This window comes from Cyanistes caeruleus, chromosome 1 (genome assembly GCF_971803275.1).
Source record: "Cyanistes caeruleus chromosome 1, bCyaCae1.hap1.1, whole genome shotgun sequence".
NCBI classification, from domain to species: Eukaryota; Metazoa; Chordata; class Aves; order Passeriformes; family Paridae; genus Cyanistes; species Cyanistes caeruleus.
Genome location: NC_141701.1, coordinates 19487060 through 19514762, shown reverse-complemented (window position 1 = coordinate 19514762; position 27703 = coordinate 19487060). Strand labels below are relative to the sequence as shown.

Sequence of the window (27703 nt, the reverse complement as noted above, 5' to 3'; positions counted from 1 at the left end):
AAGTAGAGATCCACTACAGCCACATAAATAAACATTGAATGGCCCTTGTTATTTGGAAATTGAGTTTATAATCTATTTCATTCTTTTTATTAATTATAATGATGGAGCGAGCACAATGAGCTTTCTGCTCTCCCCCCTCCAAATTCCAATCTAAAATCCATAGTTGATGCACTTGGCAGTTTATTGTGTTCTATTTTATGCTGATACAATTCAGAGTAGAATGACTGGTAGCTTAAGGTTATACCCTTTCTGTTAAAGCTTAATATCACTTTTATTTCCTTTTCTAGCTTTCCTGAGTTTCGGGAGCTGTGTATGCATATGTGTATACATATGTATTTATAAATGAAAAATACATGCATACACACATATAAATTTAAATACATATATATGGAATTTTAATATATTCAAAATTAATCACACACTCTTCCATTACACTTTCCAAGTTTAGACTGCTGCCAACTCTAATAAAAACAGGGATGCCATCCTATAAAAAACTACGGCTATCAAAGTTGTATTTATGACTGAAAATATAATGTAGTGGTCAAATCTTTTATTGTGCAATTTAATATTTTCTATTTTCTGGGCAAAATTAAGGGAAAATATATATATATATTAATTTTTTTTAACAATAAAAGAGCAGTTATGGTCTATTCTGCAGATTTGATTTTCATCAGTTCTGAGTAATGGGTCTTCCTTTAACAGTCTGTAATATGGCATTCAGCAAGACAAATGCTGAATCAGAACTGAAAAATAAAAATCCATCTTGCTCTTCTTTTCCTGCTGCCTCCTGCTGCTCAGCTTGATATATTTTTCACACTTAAAGGTAAATATCTCTGAATGCTGATGTCACTTGATTTTTAGGGTAAAATCTGAACTAAGTTTGGACACAGTAAACACAGAAAATCACCATTATGAACACCAATGCCTTTCCTGCAGGCCTCTGACAGTCTACCCAGGTATCTTTCACACTCATTTCTATGGTGTGTTAGTTCCAGTGGACAGTCATTTTGACTCGATGTCCTGATATTCACACACAGGTGAGAGAATACTTTTTCATGTGATTATTCTTTCTGAAGCTTTGCAAATGTCAGTCTTCGTTACGGTTCCATAGACAACAATTAAAGTTTCATCAGTAATTCCTTAGATAATGGTAACTTGACAAAGAAAACTTTATAGGCTGTTGATATGTATTTTTTTTTTAATAAAACAGTGCATTTTCCCATTTTTATGTGATATTTGACAACATGAATTTATTGCTTTTCCCATGCCTAGAGACAGTATGTGTCTTTCTTTCTCCCAAGGAATTTGATTATTTGCAAAAGGAAATACTGTCTCTCCTTGTAAATTCAGAGTGTCAGATAGATTCATTTAGTCAGAAAAGGAGTTTCTGTGCATCATCTTACACTAAATATGGTACATAATTTTTCCCTGCACTAAATATGCTACATATAGTTGGAATTTTACAGGTATGAAAAGAAAGAGTGAATATGTTCACACTATGTTCTGCATTTGTATATTTGCCACAGGTGACAGATATTGAAAATGTATCATACAATTTTTATACTTTGATTGATTGTTTTTGTGAAACAAGTTTTAGGGAGTATGCCAGAAACTTGCTGTTTCTAGCAATCCAGAGTAGTGATGAAAACTGTGCTTAAAGACTTATCTCCAAAATGTCTAATACAAACACCTGTACTTGCTTCACGTTTATCTAATACACTAAGCCTGCATTTAGTAATAAGCTATTAACCTTGAAACTCAAACATCTTCCCAAGGATAGTGTCATGCACAAAAGAGAACATAATTTTTTTGATAATATATTCTTGCCTTCTCCAAAGTTGTAGCCAAGCAAAACAGAAGAGACAGCAGGTCTTCTCCTCTGAGCACTGGCACGGTGGTACCATCTTGGAAAGCCAAGCTGGGAGAAGAACAATCATCTATGATATTGAGAGTGGCATGTTTCAGGTGCCATTAATCCTCATGCATGTGCCCCAGCTGCTACACTGGCTGAAAGGGGCTCACCTGTTGAAAGAGATCCTCTATCCAGTAATTTAGGGAGCTGAAAAAGAACGAGCAGATGTATCAGCAGGAGCTGGCACCAGATTAAGAAACAAATTAGGACCAGAGGTATCTTACGACTCTCTTGGCTACAGGTTCAGGCCTGTAGAAGGGTTAACACTTTAGGCAGTCAAAATTATTCTCAGAGATTTATTTTGATTCACACAGAAATTCTGTAGTAGGTTGTTCAAATGGAAATTATGTGGAGAATTTCTTGTAGAAAACTTTGGTGAGCAAAACAGAATTAAATGTTAATTCTCCAGTCTTCTATGACCACCTAGAAATTAGCTGAGCATTTTCAAGTAGCTTCTCAAGTACTGAAAATGTGCCTTGGGTATATGGTTAACTGAAAAGTTCTAAGTATGTCTGATGCTATATATCATAACAGTCTAATATTTTAAATTACCTTTATACTCACATTGTGAATCCTTTTACCATTATTATGATTATATGGCTTAATGCATAGTTATGTTATCCCAGATGTGACATGCTATGTCCCTTTGTACACTGTGAAAGCTGGAAGTACCAAACAGCTCTATTTCAGTGACACTACACAGCTTTATCTGAGCCCCAAAGGCAACCATTCAATTGTATGAGACTAGATTTCTAATTTAAACACATCTAAAGATCTTTTGCTAGAGATCACAAAAGCGTATACAGTTTTTAGAACAAGACAGAGGCTGTCAGTTTGCCATATATGAAAGCTCAGTGTACCCAGATCTTGAGTACTGTGTGCAGCTCTGATCACAGCTGAGGAAGGGCAGCCGGAGTGATCAAGGGAGCAGCTATCTTATGACAATAGACAAAAAAAATCTGAGACTTCTCCATCTGTTGAAGAGAAAGCTGAGGAGGAAATTTGATACAGGCTTACAAAATCCTGAAGCTGGTGGATAAAGTGAATGAAGAAATGTTATTCCTCAAATCCTGCAGTGCTACAGGAAACTGGGAGAAGAACAATTTAAAACAGATTATCACAGCAGCGAGTTAACTCTGTGAACTTGATGCCACAGGAGCCTGTGAAAGCAGACAGTATCAGCAGGTTCAGAGAGAGATTGGACAAATTCATGGGCAACAGATCTGTAAATGGTACTAAGAGGATGTATTCACTAACGTTGCTAATCCATGTGCATGCTTAGGATCTCTTGGGGGAATGAACTTCAGAAGGAGCCCAGGTTCTCATATTTTTACTAAATAACATTGCTGTTGCCACTCTAGAGAAAGTCTGAGCTAGACAGACACCCCCTGCACTGTTCCACCAGGGTATTTTTTATCTTTCTAAAGATGGTGCAGTAGCACAAAGACTATAAAGAGAAGTCATTTTCCTATGAAGAGTATCAGACAGCAGGAGTGCTTCTGAATTGTGTGTTTTACCAGAACCATTAGAAAAGGAGACCCTCCCAGAACATTTGTGAGGAAGGATAAGCAGGATTGTGTTTAATTCTTAAAAGTATTAATTCTTAAAAATCACTTCATATTTTAAAAGAAACTGTTGTAAAAAGACAATTTTCCTCTTTGAATGTCATTTGACATTCAAATTAGGCCATTAACAGTGATTAGGCTGTGATAGTAAACGAGAAAGATGTATGTTTCCTTCAGCAAGCACAAAACACAAAACCCTAATGCTGCAGTGTGAATACAGGCACTCAGAGAGGGTGCCTAGAGATCAAAAAGGCAACCAAAGGTTTTAATTATCATTCATATCAATATAATATTCCTAACAGTTGGGTTGCTACCCAGAGCATCCTTCTGCAGAAGATTGATCAATGCCATATTCTAGAGCCTTTCCTTCATCACTTGCATTTTGATGGCACCTATATCATGTTAAAACTGGCATATCTCCTTTTTAGCAGGCACAATTCCACCTAACAGATGGCCATGATGATAGACATGCCAAAGAACCAGTATGTGTATCAAGTTTGATTATTAGGGATGAAATTCCTATCCAAGAACGTTTGAGTGGCATTCTGCACCAATCGTCTGAACCTATTGGTATGGGTTGAAACAAATGCTGTTTCGCTGAAGTCAAGGGATGTGTTAACTACAAAGTAGGGAGTTGAGGACTATGAAATTTAAGGTCTTGGTAAAATGGAAGTAAAGGCCATTGCTTCTGGATCACTCACGCCACTCTAGTAAGATTCAGTCACAAAGCAAATCATTAACTTCTGCCTATCCAATGGCACAATTTAGTGTTTCTGGGGTATTTCCTAGTAAATAGTTGTTCTTTTTCAAATGACATTGTAGCTGCCAGCATAGATCTCACTGCACCACAGACAGTGCAAAAATCTGCTGAAAGGAGAGCTGAATCATAGGAAGTTGGAACACCAAGCAAAGGCTTATAAAAGCTGAATTGCACATCTCCTAACAGAGACTCCTGTTGTCATAGGGTATGCTACGTTGTACCTGTTTTTCACCACTGTACAAAACTGTCACATATTTCATAATAAATACCTCATTTTAAAATAGCAGACACTGTAATGACAGCAGAAGTATTTTAACTGGTTTAAACCAAAACTTATGAAAAGATTGTATTACCAAGATACCCACTCTTAATTGTGCCAGAGGAAAATATGCATCTTCAGTGTTCAAAAAGGCATCTAATATTCACATGTTTTCCCATTGAAAGAAATCACTGTGAGGCATAAACAAAATCCTACAATGTAAAATTGTTAAACTAGAATTTATGTGAAATATATATACTTATATTTAGTGGTGTTTTATTTCCTTTTTAATTAGGGATGAATAAAATTTAATTTTTTTTTTCTTTGACATATACTTCTACCAAATTGCTGCTAAGACAGCAACACTAATTTCTTTAACATTTCTCCACTTTTTTGTACTTGTGTTTTGCATTTTAAATACAGAAGAAAGGGTATCAAAGGCTCCAGCTAGGTGGAATTCACAGTTTCAAAATGGATCTTTGTCATTATTTTCCATTTGAAATCGAAACATGTAATCTTGCCTACAGATGTCCATCCATTATTTATATTGGTTTATCATGGTATAGCAATACCAGACATTTATTGGACTGATCTAGTGGGCAATCAAATGCAGTGTTTTTGATGAGGCAATAGTAATTATGATTTAACCTTTCTGATTCAAAGTCATCAATGCACTTCACAATGCTTTGTGGATGCATTAAGCTATAAATTACACTTGTGGAGTCTGTGCGTTATGCTGATTGAGGTTAGCAGATTGTTCCCCTAAGTTCTCACTCCCTGGCAGGTGTGCAAAGGCACCAGGTAACCCAACCATTACTGTCCTTTTTAAGCTAGTACTGCAGACCCATGATCTGTGACTGCTGAACAGATTTCTGACATTTGCAAATTGTGTAAAAAATGTTGAGCAAAAGTAGTCCAAAAATGTTTTCCTAATTATAATAAACACATGCCTGTCAAAAGACTAGAATTAAGTTATGTTCAAGGGGGTTTTATTTCTTTTGAGTTTTTCTTCCTCAGAATAATTGCTATTTTTTAAAAATTATTATTATAAGGACATAGCTCAATAAGAGGATTGAAATAAGTTAGAGATTGGGTTACTTTAGCAGTGGCAAATTGAAATTGAACTTCATGACTCTACCCTGTGCCTTTTGCAGAAGGAAATAAAACCTGCAAGAGTATACATTTCCATTGCTACTTTTGCCACCATTTTTCTCTAAGGAATGTGAGGGGGGTGTTAGAACACAAGCATAAAGGGCTCATTCACTGCCCACAGCTGGGCCAGTCTGCTGGTTGGCACTGCCTGCTTTCAGGGTTGCCCAGCATCCTGTGGGAATATCTCACTGGGGAGGAGTTTGCATCCCTAATTCTCTCTTGGTGTGGCGAGTACCCATCTTTTTTTAGAGACATTCTTGGGGATAGTGGTTTTTTTTGTTTGTTTGTTTGGTTGTTTTGGGTTTTTTTTCAGAAAAGCCTTGATTTTTAGCATGTCTGTCTCTCCTAAGTATTTTCTTCATTCAAGCTCTGTAATGCACCATGGTTAAATGTAAGTGCACTAATTTCATTGAGGCATCCAGAGAAACCAATGCTGAAACTAGACAAGAGATCCTATTCCATTTTTCCACTACTGTATTCTACACAGTGCACTACTGTATTTGAAACAGTGAAGTATGGATTTAGAAATATTATTAGGTATTATTTAACGAATTTTTTAAAAGAGAGAATTTTGTCACAAGATTTGCAGGATGGATGTTGATGACAGATGGGTGTTTTTTGCCTTTTTTTTCAAATATAAGATAAGTTAAATAGAAGCTAGGTCAGTCAGATAATTTATCTGATAAGCAATGTTTCTTATTTAATGGTAATTCTTTAAGACCAGTGTGCTTAGTCGAGCATAATTTTTCATCATGGAGTGTTACAGTTAGAAATGCTACTGATAGATAAGTATTTAGTATTTGTTCACATTTCTAAGATCAACATATCCACTTTCCATGTCTTTACAAAGTTAATTTTGTGCTCAGTCTCTTCCTTGTGAAATTACAATTTACATTTTGATTCACCATAAAATTTAGTTCAAACTTTTCCTACTATTTCATTCTAGAGATCCGTCTGCTTTTATTTAACAGATGTCCTTTGATCTCAAGGAGACAATTGCTGTTTTACTACTTTAATGAAGCTTGTATTATTATGGGCAAAATGAATATTAGACCAAATGGTAGTAGAAATCCCAGAGGGAAACATGCTTCTCTGTCTGAATCTTGGAAAAGCAGAGTAATTCATTTTACTCACTGGTTATATTCAATAAACCCATATTCCATGTTCTTCCATGTTCTTATTTACCTTTTTTTTTTGTGTTTTTTTTTTACTATTATGGGACAGTGTTTCTGTTTGTTACATTCAAGGTACTAGTCACAATTCTTTTGTCACAAGTGACACATTTGACAGTTCTTAAGTGTTACTGAGAAGAGATAATCTGTTAAAGGAAGTAGGAGTTTAAAATGACACTTTATTTATACTTTTAAGTAGCTAATGCCCATTTCTTACCTGTGCTTTTAACAGACATCAGTCTGGATCATTTTTCACTGCCTTTTAGACCTGTATTTCCTAGAAACTAGGAGGGATCAGATTTAAAAGTGACATTTCATAAAGGAAACAGCAGGGGATGGACACACATGGAGAATAGAAAGAAACAGAAAATAAAGGTACTTGAAGTCAAAAATTAGTTACACATTTGAGAAAGAAGGGATGTGGAGAACACAAATTACAGGAATTTTAGCAGCACACATAATGTCCCCTTTCCCTAACATGACATGGCAGTAAGTGGCCACAAAACATGGGATTTATTAAAAGCTTTGATAATTTTTTTTTTCTCTTGACTGTTTTTCCACCTATGCAATCTACCTTAGATACAGTCTCAACTTCAGAAGCAGTACTGATTGCTGCACCATGCTGGTGGGATGAAAGTTTAATTCAGAAGTATCTTTGGGCATTACATCACTCTGTAGAAAAATGCATACACTGCAACAGAGAGCATGTTGTAAGGACACTCTAAGGTCTGCTGCTAGATGTCATCACAGGAAAAAAAGGCTGCTCAGAAAAGGGGCACAGTTTGACTAGAGCTGTGGCAATTATCTGAGTACAAATCGATCTGACAGCCAGAAAGGTACTGGTTCTTATGCAGATGTGCAAACGTGAGTAGCTTTACCTATCTGATTTCTGACCCCGTTCCACATCTGAATCTTGAAGCAACAAAAAAGATATGGAAAGGGGAACTCCTCAGTCAAGACTAAGGAGTGGGGAAAAAAACCCATAATAATTATTTCTTTTTAAATTATTACTAAGTAAAATTGAATCATCTCAGAATATGAAAAGCTTCCAAAAGTTAAATCTTCCTTAAAGAGAACTGGTAGCCCTAGGAATCAAAATGTGGCCAGGATTAGTGATGACGTGGCTTACCTGAGCTATTTATCTTCTGGATACAATGTGGGATTCTTTATAATACAGGTAAAATAACTTGGAAACATTTGGTGCCTTTGAGTAGAGAAGATATTTTGTCAATTCTTAGAACACAGTATACTTTTATTTTTGGTAGGATAAAGAATTTGATTTCTTTTTCAGCTGCATCTCTTGTAAACTTATGTTAGAGACCAATAGGAGCTATGAACACAGATTTCAAGGGATGAGCTGTCCCATGCCTGTTTACAAGTCAGGATTTCATTTTACATAGAGTTCTCTATAGCAACTTTTTAAAATTTAAATTAGAAACATGGCCAGCAATGCATGCAAAATGTTCATTCATTGTAGTAAACTACAAAAATATTGCTTTTATGCAATGAGAATGCCATTGTAGAATTTTAAAAGGCATAGAAATAAAAGACTCCGGATTGGAGTGATTTAAACAAACTCACTAGGATATAGTAGATGATTAAAATACAATCTATAATTACATTACACTGGTATCAGGTAAGGATAAAAGCCTATAAATACACTGGGGTCAGGGTAAGCATAAAAAATGAAACAGTTATTTGAATAATCTGAGATCAAGTTGCAGTAATTAAAAATGAATGTATTATTCAAATGAAGGAATTAGGTTACAACACTCCTCATATGAAAATATTATTGTGACAGACTGAAATAAGTTGGAAGTGATTTCGATAAAAAATTGGGGCAAGAAATATAATGATTTACATTGGGGAAAAAGTAGACAATTACGCGGATGAGAGTATTTGCAGCTCCTCCTTCAAATCCCTCATCAAAACTCATACCTTTCAGCTGGCCTCCAGGAATTATCCACTACCCCTAGCCTATTTCTGGACATTGCTCTTTCAGATACACAGATCAATCCATTAAAAATTAAACGTGCTGTAGCTAAGGACTCTACATGTACTCACAAAGGAATTAATGGGATCTGCACCCACTAGCAGGCATATTGCTTAATCTACCCCACACATTGCTGTTTTTCCATTTTCATTGCCATTACCCAGGTCATTTCTGTAATTTGTCTCCTGTTTTTTCTTTGTCATCTCCTATCAGTTTGGAGGCCAAAGTCTACACATAAGACTGACACAAAATGCTATTTATGTAAATAGTCGATGGCCACTTGCAGATTAAGTACTTGTTATTATAAATAAAGGTTCTTGAAATCTGACCTTTCCATGGCAAACACCTTGGGGCAGGAACCTCTCTGGAGGTGCCTTGAATATGTAAACCAAAGTTATTTAATTATTAATAATAATTAATAATGAAAGAATACAGAAAGAGACTTAGTGGTTTTTTCAGGTAATAGCTTTCATATTCTTTATATTAATTATCTTTTACAAATGTGCTTTGAGAGCCCTCTCAGAGCAGCTCTTTGCCATTGCCTGCAGCAGGACAGTTGAGAGCTGCTCTGCAGGTGCACATAAGCCCATCAGTGGACCCATCTGAAATTCTCCCAGATAGGTGAGTGCCATCAGAAGTCAGAGCAAGATCAGTAGATTTCTTCATTTTTGCCCAGTGAATGCTGCCTGAAATTCTCCTCAAACCTTTCTAGCATCTGCAAAAGTCTATTGAGAAGATAATTTAGCTCACTTAGAATATGTCCAGCCATGCCCTTTTAAATCTCCAGATGATCTTTTTATTATCATATAGTATATTTAAGCCTCTCATTCTTACCTGTTAAATCCTTCATACTTTTCTAGTCTCTTTTGTCTTCCCCTCAAAATGCTGTTTGCTTTCCCAAGAAGTGGTTATTTGTTCATTTTATATCTTTTTCTTCTGCAAAGACTAAGGCATCTCACAATAGGTTGTTCATGCTGCAACTTCTTTCTAATACTGTCAACTCTTTCCTTTAAATTCCCAGTCAAATATATTATCTTGATTGTCTTATAGATCACTTCCATTTCCAGACACCAGGATCTATCTGTTAGATATAGATTAGATATCTGAATAATATTTAAAAGGCATGCAATTATACATAGGGGACTTCAGATCAAGAAATTGAATAGTCTTGAATAACCTGTCAAAACCAGTGAGATGAAGCTTTTTTTAAAAAAAAAAAAAATTACAGCTACATCTATTTCCATTTCTCCAGCATTATCCACTCTTCACCTGTCTGTGCAGTTAATTCAGCTAACAGTACCATGAACAGGTAAATGAGCAGTGAGAGAAAATGTTAATTCAGATTCAGAGAGATGACTTGCGTAGAACTATCCTGAATTGATTACTGAAGGATGCAAGGCACAGTATCTCAGACACAGTTTGCACGACTCTGGTAGTGCCATTAAGTAATGTACTCGAACCAGCCACAGTGTAACTGTACAATGAAAACTCCAACTTTAAAAGTCTCTGTTTCAGAGAATATCATCCCAGCAGACTGATCACAGTAAAGGCTTGAGAGAATTCTTGTGATGGCCAGTAAGTCAGATAGTTGCACATGTATATATATGTGCTACAGCGTATATGCTACCTGACTGGCTTATAGATTTACAATAATCAGTTACTATTTTATCAGTTTTTTATTTAATGAAAACTGAGAATGTGGGGTGGAGTATAGGGCTGCAAGTAGATGAGAAAGAAAATGAGAAAAGAGAATTAAAGAGGAAGAAGTTACCAACTGAGAACCCCCTAGCTAAAAAGACTTAAACATAGAGTAAGAAGCTGCTCTGAAAGGCTTTCTATACTGTCATGTCAAGCAGTATTTCCATGAACTGGGCAGATGGGTCTAAACTGTCTGTCCTACACATGGGCAATATTTTCCATTATGAAGATAGACACTTAATCCTGTTTCCACTTCCAGGGCATAGAAAGCATTGATTTTTCTGGTGTCCTAATAAAGAAATATGAGGACACATTTTTTTGAGATAGGATAGTATAGGATCATCTGCTCAGAACCAAAAAAAAACACATTAAGAGAGAGAGTAATGGAGCATTTTAGTGATTCTGAGTTGTAGATGCAGATGGCTGTCCATGTGAGTGCTAACTTTTAACAAAACAAAAAGACATGAGACAATGAAGCATCTCCAGCAGGTTGTGGATATTGTGAGGTTCACTGCTTGTAAACTGGCTAGCGTTCAAGAGACTGTGTTTGGGTCTCAGTCATATGTAGGTTAGGCAATGATGAACTACGTTTTTCCATGGTGCCAGATTGCATTCCGTTCCCATACCCCAGAGAGATTCCAAGTTGTTCATTATACTTTGTCCTGGTTAAAAAGGAAGAGAGGTAGTAGATAACATTTAGTGTCCAATAGGACTGGCCAGAGAAGTGCAGTGATGGGTTCATCGGGGGAGTGGGGAGGGGGTGACCATGAGAACAGCCTTATCAGCAGGGTAGATTTCCAAGCAGACGGGGAGGCTTGATAGGTAATTGCTGCCAGTTCTTTCACTCTGCTTCGTAAAAATTTCTATTCCCGGGAGCATCCCAAACGTTTAATAGAACTTTTCTTTAATCTCTGTGACCCCTTTACTTAGAGTAGCCTCATACCATTCCTCTTAAGATTTTGTGCAGTTCTAAGGGGCCAGTCAGGACACAGGGGTTCATGCCAGCACTATGGGGCTAGCAGAATTTCACCTCGGTGTGTAATCCCTTCTCCTCCAAAAGTCGGATAGTTCTTCAGGGATCACTGCATGCTTGACATCAAATTTCTTCATTACTCTCATGAGACAGAGATAAGTGTTCAAAGGTTTCCGCAAACTTTTAACATCAGGATTCCCACGTGTTTCCATGGGAATCACGCACCCTGGAATGCTGTTTTTGCTCAGCAACAGAAATATTATGAAGTGGCTGATGTTGGATAGTTTCCAGCCCTGACTGCATCTTTTCACTCCCCAGTTTTGCAGGGGAATGATTTAGGTAGAAAAAAAACACCTGTGTGGTTGTGGGTATGCACAGGTGATTTCCATGCTGTGCTGCCTTTGCCATCTGGCCGCAGATCTGGGGTGCCCGGCCAGAGAGGGGAGTGACACAGTCCAATACTGCTGTGTCACAGTAGTGCCCAAAACTGACCCTCCCGAGGGCTTCAGCATCCACCACAGCCTGCCCAGCTGCGGCGGTGGCAGCAAGCCACCTTCGTGCGGACGTGCCATCACAGCCTGGCTTCCTTGTTCCCAAAGTTTTGGTGGAGGTGGGGGCACAGGAGCCCAGCCGCGGGGCGGGGGCGCAGGGCAGTGCCCCACTGGGGCTGTTTCCGGAGCAGGGAGGGACGCTGCCCAGGAGAAGGGAAGTAGTCCCTAAACAGCTCCTTAGGTGAGCAGACAACATTGTAATCGATATTGTTCTCTTTGGGCGTCAGTCCGGCGGTTTATTTAAAATATCACCTGCGGTACCGTCGGTGCGCCCCGCCGCGAGGAGACACATCTGCGGCACGGGAGCGCCAGCCCGGCGCTCTGTCGCGACAGGAGGAGGCCGGGGCGTGAGGGGCGCGGGGCCTTGTGCGGCCTGAGGGGAAGCGGCGGCCGCGCGGCGCCACAGCGACACCTGCGGGCCGCGGCGCCACACCAGCGGCTCGCTGGGACAGCCGCACTGCTTCCTCCCTTTTCCATTAAAAACAAAATAATAGTAAACGAGTCTTCTTGAAACTTCTTCTGACTTATAGCTTAGCTCAGCATTATCATGCTAAGGATGTCAGCTGACCAAGTTACTTAACGTTTGTGAATCTTCACTGTGAGGCGTTGGAGCGTGTTGCCCCCAGACGTTGTGGATGCCCCGTCCCTGGGAGCGCTCTAGGCCAGGCTGGATGGGACCCTGAGCATTCTGCTCTGTGGCAGGGGGATTGGAACTAGATGATCTTTAAGGTCCCTTCCAACCCAAGCTATTCTATGATGAAATAATTTATAGATGAATTTGATCTACGGAGGTTTAAAAGGTGGTCTTCATCACTGTTTTATTTTCAACGAAAATTTTTCTATACAAATTAAAAAAAAATAATAATTCGTATACCCACTGGTTTTCACTTTTTCCTGTGTTTCACCCCATTTGGGTTCTGTTCCAGTACTGTGGGTAGAAACTTAGGTATGAATTCCTGGTTCAGCCAGCATATTCACAAGTACATATATTTATATACTCATAAAATTACCTTCATTTATAAGCATAATTGTCTTGAGTGGAATGTATCTTAACAACAAAGTCCATAGGTCCCAATCAAACACAAAGGTGGTTTGATATCTTTTTTGCAATTCTAGGGAGTGGGGTCGGTAACACAGGGTTGGACAAAGGCCCTGCGAGGTAGGCAAAGATTATCAGTGAGGGGAATGGGACTGCTTCTGTGAGAATGGGTAACAGGACTGTCCTTTCATTTCTTGCATTTCAATGCAATTAGCAGGAGGAACCTTCCTCTTTTGCTTTTAGATGCCAAACTTCCTCCCAGTGACAACATGTTTTTCATATACATAAAAAGCCTCACTTTAGCTAAATAGATCGTTCTGGTCTGAATCTGGAAAGTCAATGAGAAATCCAGTTGCATTTAAAACATCCATGCATTTTGTGCAGTTATTTCTGAAGAAGGAAGCTGATCGTCGATCTGTGGTCACAGCCTTGCATTCAGACCAATGAGTGGCTGAGAGTGCAGATTGCAGAAATATTTGGTCAAGTGCATTGCACTAAATCATAGTGCTATTCTCTGTTAAATTCAATTTTTCATGCAGACACATCTCGAGGGGCTGCCATTCTCTGCATGGTATCAGTTCTGTTTTCTCCCCCTCATACTTGAATATTTTAGACATTTTACAAAGTGATTCTTCCTTTGGGATGTATCCGCTTTAGAGCATCTCAATTTGTTAATTTTGAACTTTGTCTAAACACTACCATCTTTCTCAGGACTAAGGCTGTCAGTAGTTAGAAAATAAAAGCATGTAAATTCACTTAATTTTCAGACATCCTCTCAACAAGATAGGCAAAATGCTCTTAAGGGTGACCTGTAGAAGTCCAGGGAGCCTGCAGAATGCCTCAGACCCTGGCAGACTCCCCCTAGGGAGCCAGTATGCTTTAACTGACTTCCCATTGAAGCAGCTCTAAGAACTGAATACATAAGAAAGAAAGGTAATGAAAACTGACAAGTTGAAAAGAAATTGAGAGTTTAATCTGTAAAGTTGTGCTTGAGGGGGCTTCCATCATGATATTCCTATGGAGTAGCAAAAAGAGAAAAAAATTAGGAAACTGCAGAGTATGATGAATTTACATAATTTTTTCTTGCACCAGGCGGTATTTATTAATTTCTTTTCTGCCACTTTGCTGCACCTCTTTGCCTCTCAAAAAGAGAAAATGAAGTATACAAAACCTGGCAATCATAATGAATGTGTGAAATGCTCACAGATTATTTATAAGTATGCAAGTTATGTAGTTGTTGGAGATTCTCTCCCTTCTGCTCCTGCTTGGTGATGAAGAATGGTATTTTAATAGGCAGATGGTAAAGACAATTACAGTTTGGGGCTCAGCTGGGAGTTACATCAGTTTATTGCAAATTATTAGTTGATAAATGCTTTTGTTTACAAGCAAAGTCTTAAGCAGCTTTGTAATCAGTTTATCAGCTGCAAACTGAATTTTGACAGCTTGCCTTTGGGTATACAGTCACTTTTTTCCTGGCCATTTAGAAATCATGCTGACCAAGCAGGCACAATGTTAGCTCCTATGCCCCTGTATGATGCTCAGTAAACTGGCATTTTTTATTAAACCTGTTTTGGAAGAAATCATCAAGTGCAGAATACTCCTCAATTGCTTAATCTGTATTAGTGTGTATAGCCAGAATCTTAACAATTTGCTCATTCGTGTTTTTTTTAAGTTCCACTACGACCAGAGGTAGCTCAGTCTTTGCTTTCTGCTGTTAAGTTTCTTACTAGGTGAACTAACTGGGACACTGGTGATGGCTTACAATACTTGTTTGCCTTGGACACTATCTATAGCTTGGAAGGTGGAAATGCTTTTGATCACTGAGAACTTTCAGTCAATTTTCTTCTAGTTCGTACTTTAAAAGACAGAACTATAATACCTGGGATTTAACTCCTTTTGAGGAAATCTGGGGTATTGGTATGGGGTTTTGTGTGTGGGTAATTATGAGTTTTTTTAATGAGGTAGTTTTTAAATAGAGAAGACTGGTTGGATGCTTGTTATAGCTTCTATAGTATTTACATTTTAGAAAATACTAAACATGCACATCTACTTTTATTTAGTTGTTTGTTTAGTAAGAGAGACACCGATTTATCAGAGAGTCTTGTTTCCACTGCAGCCAGTGTAAAACCTTCTAATGGCTTAAGTGGGAGCAAGACTTTTTGGAATCAGGAAGTGCCACTTTTCTTCCATGGTTGTTACAGCTGAGTTGAACTAACTCCTGAACTTCAACCTGTGAGCTGAACGTTAACACAAGTAAAGGTCCAAGATAACTCACGATAATAGCAACTGTTTTCTCTGGGTTACAGTGCACATAACTAAATGCTCCAGCTTCTGTTCATTATAAAATCTGGCTTTTGTTTCTCACAGAGCCATAAGCCTTTTCTGGAGCATGGCCCCTGTATTGAATAAGCAGGCAGGTCTCATAACCAATGTTTTTTTTTACTTTGATTTTACCATTCTAAAACTTCCCTATTTCTCTTTATATTTATTGTGTTGCTTTCCTTTACAAATACAACCTATCTCTACAGCTCCTTCTGTATAATCCTTCCTTCCGCTCAGGTGCCTTTGCCATTCACTCTGCATTTGCCCAGGGGCAAGAAATGAGCCCTACACTAGCAGGTGCAAGACAGTAGACAATCCATTGATAAGAGGCAGTGTACTCTGCTTTTCCTGTAAGAAAGAGGTGCCATTAAAGCATATCTATTGTCTCATTTAATCACCTCCTTTTTTCATACACTCCAGCCTCACAGAATAACTCTGAAAAGACAATCCACAGGCATGATTGTGTTTGTAAGGCTGCAAAAAGGTCACCTTACAGCTGCGCTGTTACGGAATTGCAGGGATTGTAGGAATGTGTGTATCCAAAGCCCTGCTTCAGAGTAGTTGGTTTCAGTGGTGCATTTTCTCTTTCTGTGAAACCTGGTGCATCCACAAAAGCTGGGGGGAGCGGTGGGCGTCATTTGGGAATGTCTCCTGGGAAGCTCTATGGAGAGTGCCCATTCAGTGGTCCTGTAAAAAGTAAAATTGGAGATGAGTGTGCTCTGACAGTAAGTTCTAGCTCCTTTGCAGTGGTGGTGCGAATGCAATGTGAGCAATGTCAGCAAGGGTTTATCGGGTTTTTTCAAGCTGTTTATCATTTTCTTTCTGAAAGGTTACTAAATTCTAAAGTAACACTCAAGTGAGACCTAATTCAAATGTAAAAAAAGATGTAGCACTCAATTCAAAACAGCAGAATTTACAAAGAAAAGTGGGGGGGAGGAAGAAATTGCTAAACTTGGGAAAGAACTCCTTCAACTTCCTTGTTTGAGTTTATGCTGAATTAAGGAAATAGAACAGGTTTAGCATTTGTGGCAGGCTTTAATTTCAACCTCTGAGCAGCAGACTTAACTTCTTGTGATGTGGGAGGATATTACAGTTTTCAGCTTCATTTCGTAAGTATTGCCATTTGTGCCAAACATTTAATAGTTTTATGCTGTGGACTGTCGTCCACCAGGAGCTGATATCACCTAAGACTTTTTAGAGCCATCTAATAGAAAGATATGTATTCATTCTGATTAGCCCAGGATTTGAACGAGGGTCCCAGAAGAGATATATAAGCCTCTTAAATGCATAGAACTTCTAAGGATATGGGTTTAACTGTCTCCCCCTGTGGTAAATAAGCTGTGACAGCTCTATCAGGGGGGAAAATGGCAAATAAAATTACCACATTATTTTCCTGTGAATATTTTCGGAGCACTAATCTATTTTGCCTCTTTACCTATTAGAACTCTGTTGAGTGTTACGTGCAGATATTTAATTGGAGGAAACACATAAAGATCCTCAAACTAAAAAAATGTAGGTATACAACAGTGTTAAAAACAAGAGGTCAAAATCTGTTCTTGCACTCCTTACTCTTCAGAAACACTGTGCTGTTATTTGGGGTTCAGCTGAGGAAGGTTTTTGCAGTGTGAATTTGAGAGCTGCTGCCATAAGATGGTGATATTAGCAATAGTTGTACTGCAGCAAGGGAAAGACTGACCCCTGACACTCACACCGAGATGCCAGGTTTAGGAGTTTTCTCCCCTAGGACTGGCGAGTTCCTTTCATATTTTTCTTTACCTCTTTATCAGCTGTATAATGCCTGACAGTTTTAACCATAAAATCATCTATTCAGATGAATACACTGTCAGCTGTCAGCATATGACTAAGATGAAGTCAGACCCAAAGATCAGGTTGATTCACATGAAGGAGTAAGAGATATATTCCTAAGGAGTATTTTCTTCTGTGTTTCTGGTCAGAGAGCTTATATCTCTAAATACAGGGTTTTAATTGGACTAGAGCCATTAAGCTAAGTATTTTTCTGTTGTATTGCTTCTGGAAAACATCACTACGATTGCTTCATTTTTCCTTTTGTTCAGTGAGCTAAAAATTAGGGCTCCATATTCTATGCTGAACCCAAAGGTAATAGTAAAAGTGGCAACAGAACTGGTTTGTCCAATATATTGGTCTAATTTTATACAGTATAATAGATTTTCCATTTTTTGCAGGCTCATATTATGCAGTGGGTAGTTAAAATTAAACGTCAAATATCTTTTGACAATCTCCTTTGATCAGTAAACAAGGAAAAATTATAGAAGAAGCTAGGAAATCATCTCATTAATGTAGCACTAAAGCTGTTTTTGGTGAGAGTTTGAGTAGTCTGAATTTGCTGGGGTGATTTTTGAGAGACTTCACAGAGAAACGACTGGAGCCCCAACATTAACGTGTGTTAATAGCAAAAATGCTGTGCAAAGTACATATTTTGTGTACGCATGTGAAAAATGCTAAGAATTATTTAGCAACTGGAAAGACTGTTCACAAAATGCCTTTGATTTATTGCTGTATATACCACAGATCCGTATCACATATTCCTACATTATTTTATTCAAAAACTTGTATGAACCATGAGTTGGCATGTTGTAGAATACTGAAAAGGCATTAATCAACCCAAATAAACAAGTACATAGATCTATCTAACAACTATGAAGTAGTTAATAATTTTTTAGCAATTTTATTACAGAAAAGAGGTCTAAAAGAGTAGTGCTTAATTATCTGGACTCCTCTGTGCTGGGCTGTCTTTTGATTGTATTAATGAAGCAGCTGGCCCATTGTTTCTCTTTAATTCCTCTATTGTTTTAAGAATATGTCACAGCTCTTTATTCTTTTATCAGGTGCTGTGCAGGAGGATTCACACAATAACTCATATTCCTACTGTATTTGCCAATGCACAAAGAAACCTCCAAAGCATTTTTCAAAGAAGGGGCACACATAATTTATAAGTTCCGTTCCTTGTACCACTCTACTGTCAAAAATTTCAACAGTATTGGATTTGAATGAATTATAATTTTTTATTAAACAATGTGCCCACATATAGATATATGTACTTTGTTCATGTCAAAAATTAGAGATCTGCCCAGTAACTTGTGCTGTACTTGAAATGGCATTCAATATGCTGAGTCGTCACAACCCCATGGGTGAGAAGCAGAAGGAACCCAAATATGAAGATCCTGTCCTATTGTGATGTGCAAATTTTTCCTAAATGTTTAACCTGTGGAACAAAAGGAGGGAAGAAAATAAATTAACTCCAACCCGCATTACCATTACTAAAAAGCACAATTTTTTTGCAAGTTGTAATGTTTTATTGGGAGAGGAAGTTTTAATTCAGATGATGGTGCCTGGAAGTTGCTAAGAGCAACAGTCTGTTGTTTAAATAAATTCTGATAGTCTTTTGACCCTTCTTGCAGAAAGATGTGTGTACAGGAAATGGGCTATTATGTTGTTGCAGCAATGCAATCAAGTCCAGTAAGCTCAAATTTTACTACACAAAAGTAATACTTTGGAATTAACTGGCACTGAAATCTGCTTTTTATAGAAAGTGCCATTGATTTCCTAAACTTCTGTGGAAGGTATATGGCATTTCTGGGTCAAAAAAACAAACCTCAGATAGTTCAGCAAGGAAAATCAACTGGTACTAAAGACAGGGAAACTGGAATTTGCTTTTGAATATATGTTTGTATGTCATTATGCTCTTCAATCTGTGAAATACCTGTACTCACTGGAAATGCTGGTTTGAGCTACTTGCTTTCTTAAGGTACTTTTCCTGAAAAACAACAATATGAATCAAGAGGCTTAATGGTTCCATCCATTTTGTCGCTCTTTTTCCCAGTGGAGTTAGGTGACTCTGACCTTATATATAATATCTTTTCAAACTGTGATCCAGAAATTCCAAATTATCATTCTTTAAGGTCTGCAAAACATAACTGGGAGGACAAAAAAACCAAAAAAGCAGCAGCCCACCCTCACCAGGCTCACTGTGTAAGGTTCTGTGTTTCCCTGGAAGTGGAATAGGGTTCTAGGGTTCTGAGGATGAAAATGAGTGAACGGCCATTTAGTCAAATTTTCAGAGCAAATTCTTTATTATTCCTTATCCTTGTAGAGGTCCCTTTGTTTAAAAATTATTTCAAATGCAGAAGAAAAAAAATGAATGGTTGTTAAAACAAAAAAAAAAAAAAAATTTTCTTTTTAGGTGTCTGTCCTACATAAAATAAAGTTTTGAATTAGCATACATGTCTATCACCATATTGCTCCTTATTCTGAGCACAGAAGATAGTGTATTATTGCATCTAAGTATGATTTAATTGTTTCAATTTACTATATATTTTTTATACTAAGTGTGATTCCATATCTTGATGGGTCCAGATGTAGTTACGCTTCTGGTTTACAGCATCCCATTGCTTGCATTTTATTATTTTTACAAAGCAAATGTCTATCAATCATGGAGATAAATTAGAAAAAATTGTGCAAACATGACACATCGCTATGATTTTTCCAGCATGCTATGTAATTATTAACCTGATTTTTTGCCATTGAGGGAAGCCGTGAATTACAGATAGCATGGATGAAGTTAAATGCTTTTATATTAGATACATTTTCCTATACAGTTTTCTATAGGTATGGCCATACAATATAATTGAAGCTTTGTCAGCCCTGTAGCCTAGCAACAGATAATACTGTTAGGTTACTGAATTGCTCCTGGTTGACAAGTAGGGAGTATTTTTGTGTTTATCATGTTTGCTAATGATGGGATCCTTTCCAAAAGGCTTGTCTTAATCTTAATTAGAGTTTATCAGCAGAGGTCTGCATGACATTGTGCAGACACTGATTTCATAAATAATAAAAAGTGCAAGTGAAAAATTTGGCAGGAGAAGAAGATATTTAAGACCACTGATTCTTGTAAGAGCACCATGAATTTCCAAAATGTAATCAAGTTTGAACTGTGACTCTATTCTTTATTATCGAAACTTGCAGTACACTCCACTGCAGTTTTGACAGCAATTATGAGTATGATTTATAAGCTTCCTGTTAGGAACCAGATCTGTTTGCACAAGAATCTTGATCATAAACATTACAAAGAACAGTAAGTCCACAGTTTTTCAGGGACGTCAGGACCTTACTGTTTCATTTTCATAGAAAGTTTTTGGTTTGGTTTTGGGTTTTTTTGTTTTCATTTAAGGGTGTTGGTGGTTTTTTTCAAGAAGCAGAAACATTTCCAGTGAAAGATGAAGACAGAGAACACTGAAATAACCTTCCCATTTGGTGGACATTCTGAAGGTATCAGATAACTGCTTCAGTGCCTTATGTCTTTTGGTAAAGAATTCATGTCAATGCAAGTGGAGTGTAATTTTTTTGCTCTAGTTTGCACATGATATTCTTTAGCTTTCCTGTCTTTTGATGATTAAACAAATGAGCACTTTTAATTCCTTGAGTTCTGAACAAGAAAAAGAGTTCAAATAAATACACAATGTTTACAGACATTTTTATTCTTTTCTTCTGCTTGACATGTGGGTGTTATATATCACATAAATTTGTTTGATTTAACCATAGATATAAAACAATACATCACATGCTCAAGAAGCTTGTTTTCAATTTTACATAATCATAATTACCCTTTTTGAGAAAACAGCTTTCCAATGTTACAAAGCCTTCTGCTGATCTAAAACCTTCCTTCTGCACTGGCACAAGAGTTAAGACTTTTATTACTGTACCACGGAAAACCATGATCAGTGTAAGTGGTCGTGATGGTGATGAAATATAGTCAGAGGATGCAGGAAACTTCCAGTGCATCCTCTACAGGAGGCACACAGGCTTTTCCTTGTTATTGTCTCTGATGGGCAGTATGATTTGTTCAAAGATAACAACACCAGGTGGGAATTGCCCTAAGATAAGAACACCGGGTGGGAATTGCAGGAGGAACTGTCTGGACTCCTCGCATAATGAATGCATTCCAGAGGTGGGGGAGCTGGGGTGTAATTGACTTTAGTACACATCGTCCTGAAACAGGCTATAAAATGCTGCCGGAGACTGGGCCATCTGGGCAAACTGGGCTCCCAAGGTTGCAGGCAGCTTCCATATGGGTTCCTGGGGTCCTTCCCCCGGCCCTGGCAGGAAAGGCTGCCGGGTACGTCCAGCCCGAAGATAGGGAGCACTCAGTTTAGAAAGGGTGAGTAAAAGCGCTAAGATCCGGCCACATACAGATATAAAATCCTATAGTAGCAAAGGGGATGCTTTTTGTTTTACATTCTGTAAGCCAAATACTGTAAACCTGTATGTTTCAAGATGAAGCTGTTTGTATTATAATCCTTTAGACTTGCTTGTATTATATGCTGCATTGACAGTATTTAAATACTGTGTGAGCAATAATTGATTGTTGATGACGATCGTCATCCACATAATCAGTGTCATCTTGTGCCTGACTAAGAATCTTCTCTCTGCTGTGGCAGAATGGGTGACCAGTGTATTCATTGTGGGCAAGAAGAAGCCCAAAATCACTAGTCTACCATTGCTTTCTCACCCAATTATATAACCGTGACTATTTTAGAGGCACTGTCAGTCACTCATCCCTGTTAAAACATCTGTTCATCCTTTCTCTTCCTCAGATGCCTGTGTAATCTTAGGAGACTAAGAGACCTGGCCTGGTAAAGCTTTGTAGAACAATTTCACCCCTATAAGCTATTTCTGACAAGAGGAACAGCTGGTTAAAAAAAATCTAGCCAGCATAATCAGAACTTCATCTCATATAAATAATAGTTCTTCACATTTCTTTATGAAATCTTCATGCCTTTGCAAATATTTCATGTAAACATCTTCCTGTCTGCTAATGACCACTGGCACTTGGCTATGGCTTCCGTATTATCCCTTTAAAAACCTGTTGTTAACACTGCTCTATGATTAATGAAAAGCTGTTGTGCTCCTGAGAGATTGCTGTATATATGTCAGTTGTGTCTTAGCCTGTTTAAATGTTTGTGGGAAGAAATTTTTTCCTGATTTTTAGCTGCCACCTGTAAAGAGGACCTTATCCCTGCCAGAGGTGTCTAGACACAGTAATTCATATGATAGTCACAATTGGAACTTCCTATTAAATTTGGAAGCCTCTCTCGGGTTCTCTGCACTTGACAGTACTTTTTCTGTCACTCTTGACTGACTTGTGCTCTTTGCTTGACTGTGCAGGAGAAGGCTCAAGAAGACTTCTCTTCCACAGTCTGTGCATGAAGGTCAGCATGTTTGCATTCACTGCATTAAGGGGAAAAGGAGGTCGTTTCCAGCTTTCAAAACAGCAGCTCTTGCCTCACTCTGTGCAGGCAAGCATAGAAGGGGACAAGTGGGGACTGTGCCGTGTCCTGTCCCAGGAGGTGACGCTGCAGAAGTGCTGAGGTGCATTTCCAGTAGCTGGAAGAAGGCATCTTTTGGTAGTTCATCTGGGGATTTCACTTAACACAATATCATGTTGTGATGTGGATGTGGATGTCATGATGACTTAAATGCCTCATTTCCTGTATACTGGGATGAGAGAAAACAAACTAGCAATGTCCTTCTTGGATCTGAATCCTGCTGAGCTGAAGGTTTGCATTCATATGCGGGAATGGATTTAACTTCCCTAGTTCTAATTTTCTTTATTAAACCACACTAGAAACTGTAGTGCTTCCAAAGTTGTCACACATCCCACCAGGCTGTGCCTGCCATAGGTGTGACACTTTGCAGGAGCTGGGTGGAGCAGGCAGCCGGAGTCTCTGCTCTCTTCAGCTGTCCCAGTTTAATCTGCTGCTGGACAGGAGTCAGCGCCCTGAGGAGCTTCAACACCAGGAGCCTGACTCAGCCTTTTAGCTGATCCAGACTGATTGCAGCTGGAGACCCAGCAATCACTGTTTTTTCCTCCCCCAAGGGTACACACAGCACACACACAGTCAAGATGTTTGCTGGGGTGAAGTCTCGCTTGGTTGTTCTGCAGTGACTCATTAAGAGATCCAGTGAATAATAAAGTGTAGAAAGAGCTCTTATTCTGTATAAAAATATACTAAAACATGTTGGTTGATTATTACAACTTCTGTATATAAATAAGATAGAAGTGCATGTTAATAATGGAAATTAACTGTGTGATGTTTGCAGCAGAAGTACCCGATTTCAGATTCTTAAATTGCACTGTGTTTCCATTTTCATCTGCAAGACTAGTTAAGTATACTTTAGGAATTTTGCCTGTTTCTCTCTGGAAGAGGTTTTTATCCCAGTTTAGCTTTGAAGACTTCTGTATATTTACTAGTTATATTAGGCAATATGTCAGATTGTGCTTTTCAAATTCTTGAATTCCTGATCAGGCATTAGAATTCTGCATTTGTAGAAATTTTTGGTACTATCTTCACTTTTCATTTTCTTATTCTCTAGAGGAGATTACTCAGGTTTGCACAATTTAATGTTATAATCTCAGAGAGTAGTAAACCTTGATATGCTTTGGTCCCTTCATAGTAAATTGTTTATAAACTTTGTAGCACCTTCAACTGCTGTATTACTGAAGGGTGAACAGAAAGACACTTTTCTGTTTTGAAACTTGTACACCACTTTGAGGTCTGAAAGTCTAGCGTATTTTGCCACTGAAATACACTGTCACTGATGCTGTTTTGTTTGCTCATCTTTGAAAGCTAATAGACTGGTTTAATTAATTGTCCAAGATTTCTCTAAAACAATGTCCTAATTCTTCCATTTAGCTGTGGCATATCATACACTGTTGTTATCTCCTCTACCAGATTTTTGCAACAAGTTGTTTTAAAACTATAATCTCGTTGAAGGGAAAAAAATGAAGTGCAGTTGAAAAGGCAGTTATGCCGAAAGATAAACACAGCAATATTACTTATCAAAACGAGTACAGTTTTTGCTTGCCTAATGAATGCAACATATAGCTTTCTCTATATATACAAAACCTGAGGAAAAAAAAAAAGCTTTATAACATATAAAGTATGCAACATTATTTCAGGCATAACTGTATTGGATATGTATCTAGGCCTGAGAGTGTAGATAACACAATATAAGTGCTTTGCCTGTCTAAACATGTTAAATAAATGAGCATTCACTATCGCATTCAAATACATTAGTAGATGTACTCGCATAGTTAATTTTCTTTTTAATGCACTACACGTGACATTTGCAGCACAGAGCTATAGTGTATCTTACTGTTTGATGAAAGTTCTTCCACTTCCCCCCCCTTTCCCCCTTTTAAACAAACCTTTATTTGAATAAGCCTTTATGAAACAGATCTTTGGCATATCTTCTTTTCAGGAAGTTCAGTCAGTGTAAGCAGAGATAAAGCAGTCATGTTACGAAGAATATTACATAAGGGAAGATTTTTTAGAGAAAGAGGGTGACAAACATAAGGGAGGGGAAGAACGCCCTTAAGAGGGAATCTGATTTCTTTCTTCCAGCTGTTTGGTTTTATTGAGCTGTGATTTGCTATTCAAAATAAAACAAACTTGGGAGTTAAGAAAAAATTTACAGGAACTTTGGTGAAAATAATAATGAGAGAAGTGCTGCATAAGTTATTTTCACCTATATCTTGATTTTAATAGTGCTGTCTTTTTAGGAGGAAATATGAAAAATTAAAACCATGATTCATGCTGCAAATAGGAAAACTATCCCCAAATCATTTTTCTTGTACATGAAAATTCCTATGTTGGTAGAAGGAAGACAGTAAAAGTAAAAACTGTATGCCTCTTTACTATAAGAGATAAATAATCCATCGAAATTTAAAAAAATAAGAAGTGTGAAGATAGCACTGATGTTTTAAATTCTGGAATTTGATAGTGTCAGTTAAATCTTTCTGCTTATATGTTTCCTGCAGGAGGGCAGCTTTGGTGTACCACGACCAAGGCCATCTCGGAGGGTGAAGAGCTGGTTGCCTTTGTTGTGGATTTTGACTCAAGGCTGCAAGCTGCCAGTCAGATGACTCTCACAGAAGGCATGTACCCCGCCCGCCTGCTGGACTCCATACAGCTGCTCCCGCAGCAAGCTGCAATGGCATCTATTTTGCCTACAGCTATTGTGAACAGTAAGTGAGGAATTCTGTTCTCTGCTGAATTTTTAAAACAGCAGTACTTTAAGGCTAATGTGAAGAGCTAATGCAATAATGGTGGATTCATGACCACAGAAACCACACCACAGCTCAAAGCCTGCTTTTGTTTCCCCCATCATCTCAGAGATAAAACAAGCAGGAAGAGGAGTCTGGCGAGAGCCTCACCCAGAGTACCTGACCTGCCCTCGTGTGGAGGTTCTGTGGTCTGTTCCCAAAGGCAATAGGCTTAGAAACTGTTAGAAAAGTAGATGAGATAGGTCAGATAGCTCTCCAAGTCTAGACTGCTGCTCAAGTAAGCTTGTTGCTTACTGCTGCTGTTTCTGGTAATAATTCATGATACTCAGAAAAAGAAAAGAAACACATCCTTTTCAGTGATTGTTTAAAAATGCAGTGGAAACCATGATTTATAGCAGCTCTCATTTATTGCAGCATCTCCGCTCAGTGTGGTTAACCAAGAATGTTTTTACATCTTCTGGTCATCAGTGGGCTCTGTCATGGACAAAATGGAGCATGCATTCAAGTCCTTAGAGAGGAGGGACATGAGTGTTCCTGAACTGGGACAATTCAGCTCAAATTAAATTTTATATCTTTAACTTTTGCTTATTACTGCTGTTTACCTTTATACAGTCCTAGTTCCTCATCCTCCTTTCTAAGTACTTTTCAAATATATTGGCCGTTACTATGATCCTTGCCAGTCATCACTTAGATTGCATATTCTTAGCTCTCAGCACTTTGCAAGTCCATTTAGACCCCATGGAGGAGCACTTCCTGGCACTTCCTATGGTTTCCAAGTATTATAATTAGTTATAATGAAGTACTGAACATAATATTTCAGGTGTACATTCACATGCAAGAACATGATCTGCCACTCAGACTCACACCTAATAACACTGAGTCTTGAGCAGTCACAACATGTGCAAGCTCTTTACACAGGACTAGTTAAAATATCCCTAGCAACATACTTCATTCCACATTTTCCTTTCAGTTTCTTTTTTCTTTTTAATTTCTTATTTTCTGGAAAAGAATTTTGATAGCTACATATTTATTGTTAGCCTATTTTAAAAGAAAAAGCTTCAAATGTCCATATCATCCAAGTCTTCCAAGAGTGAGTTGGAGCAGCCTCGTGCCCTTTAGCTAAGCACATTAATTTCTACCCCACCAGTGGGGCAGCTGTGAGCTGACATACCTGCTCATAGAACCAGCAATTAGAATTGCACAGGACCTTTCCACAATAAGGTGTCAGAAGCACCTAAAGTGCCGTGAAGTTAGCACCATTAGGGGAGGTCTGTGTTTGTAGCCAACAGCTGAAAGGGAGCTGCTAGTGGGTTACCTTGTCTGAAGGGGACAGCTTGTTTCAGCTAAGATTCTTGTGTACATCTATGAGGCCAACTCTGGGCTTTGGCAAAGTAGTCAGATTTCTACAAGAACGCATTTCTGGAAACATCTTTTCTGTCAGCACTGACTTTTGCAGAGCCGTGGAAAGCCACACTGAATGTTGTTAAGAGGAGTCTTTAAGTTCATGGTGCATCAGCTCTTGCTGTACACATTTAGCAGCAACTCAGAGTAACTTTTGTGTTCTTGACTCCAGGAAGATGCTTAAATAACAAATCTTACTGCTCAGAGCTTTCCATACCAGTCCCAACTCTGCCTCTGATCATAAGGGGCTATTTTCACGTTCCATTGTTGAGTTAGTAAAATTCAGTTTCTTCATTAAACTCTCGAACTAGAAGTTGTGCAACAAGCTGAATGAAGCTCTAGATTTGTAATGAACCATCTCTTAAGCATTCTTTTTCTTTGTATCTGAAAAAAAAATCGATCTTTTAGGTTGTTTGGGGGATTTTTTTTTAATGTTTCCTAATGTTTGCTAGCTGGAAAAGCAAAATTAGAATATCACCTTTGGCTCATTCAACTTGAGGCTGAATGTTTCATTATGTGAAATTATCCATTGAAATAAATTGCAATATTTTGGTTTTAAGTGATTAAAACATTAGCTCCAAGTAGCCTTTATCTGTTTTGCATCTCTTTAGAGTAGTAATAGTTTCAGATCCCATCCCTATATATTGTTCTCCTTGAAACTCAATCCATTCTCCATGCAAAACTCCTCAAATACATTTCCTCTGCTTGGCACATAATCAGAGTCACATATTCACCGTGCGGAACTGCAGCTACAGACTGTCCAGGCCATCTAACCCATAGGAAATAAAGATGGCTGGAAGT

At 38.1% G+C, this 27703-nt stretch overlaps 1 protein-coding gene and 1 long non-coding RNA gene across 6 annotated transcripts in view; one reads left to right on the top strand and one right to left on the bottom strand.

Annotated features, from left to right (window-relative positions):
* ZFPM2 (zinc finger protein, FOG family member 2) overlaps window positions 1-27703 on the top strand; it is a 305701-nt gene that overhangs the window by 269538 nt on the left and 8460 nt on the right. For 2 of the 3 annotated variants that reach the window (XM_086880820.1, XM_086880829.1), the window contains one exon: window positions 25256-25462. In XM_086880820.1, coding sequence (XP_086736946.1) covers window positions 25256-25462 — 207 coding nt within the window. Of the gene's footprint in view, window positions 1-11900; window positions 12217-25255; window positions 25463-27703 lie in introns of those variants that run through there. The other variant, XM_086880839.1, reaches the window with a different exon arrangement.
* On the bottom strand, window positions 513-12689 carry LOC147655351 (uncharacterized). Of its 3 annotated transcripts, XR_015284485.1 has the most exons (4): window positions 9648-12689; window positions 7038-7104; window positions 2023-2059; window positions 513-1918 (listed from the first exon to the last, which is right to left on the bottom strand). It is a non-coding gene; the product is annotated as an uncharacterized LOC147655351 (long non-coding RNA). The 3 variants fall into 3 exon arrangements; XR_015284480.1 differs by lacking the exon at window positions 7038-7104 and having other exon boundaries at window positions 1501-1918; window positions 9648-12633; XR_015284479.1 differs by lacking the exons at window positions 7038-7104; window positions 9648-12689 and having other exon boundaries at window positions 1501-1918; window positions 2023-2107.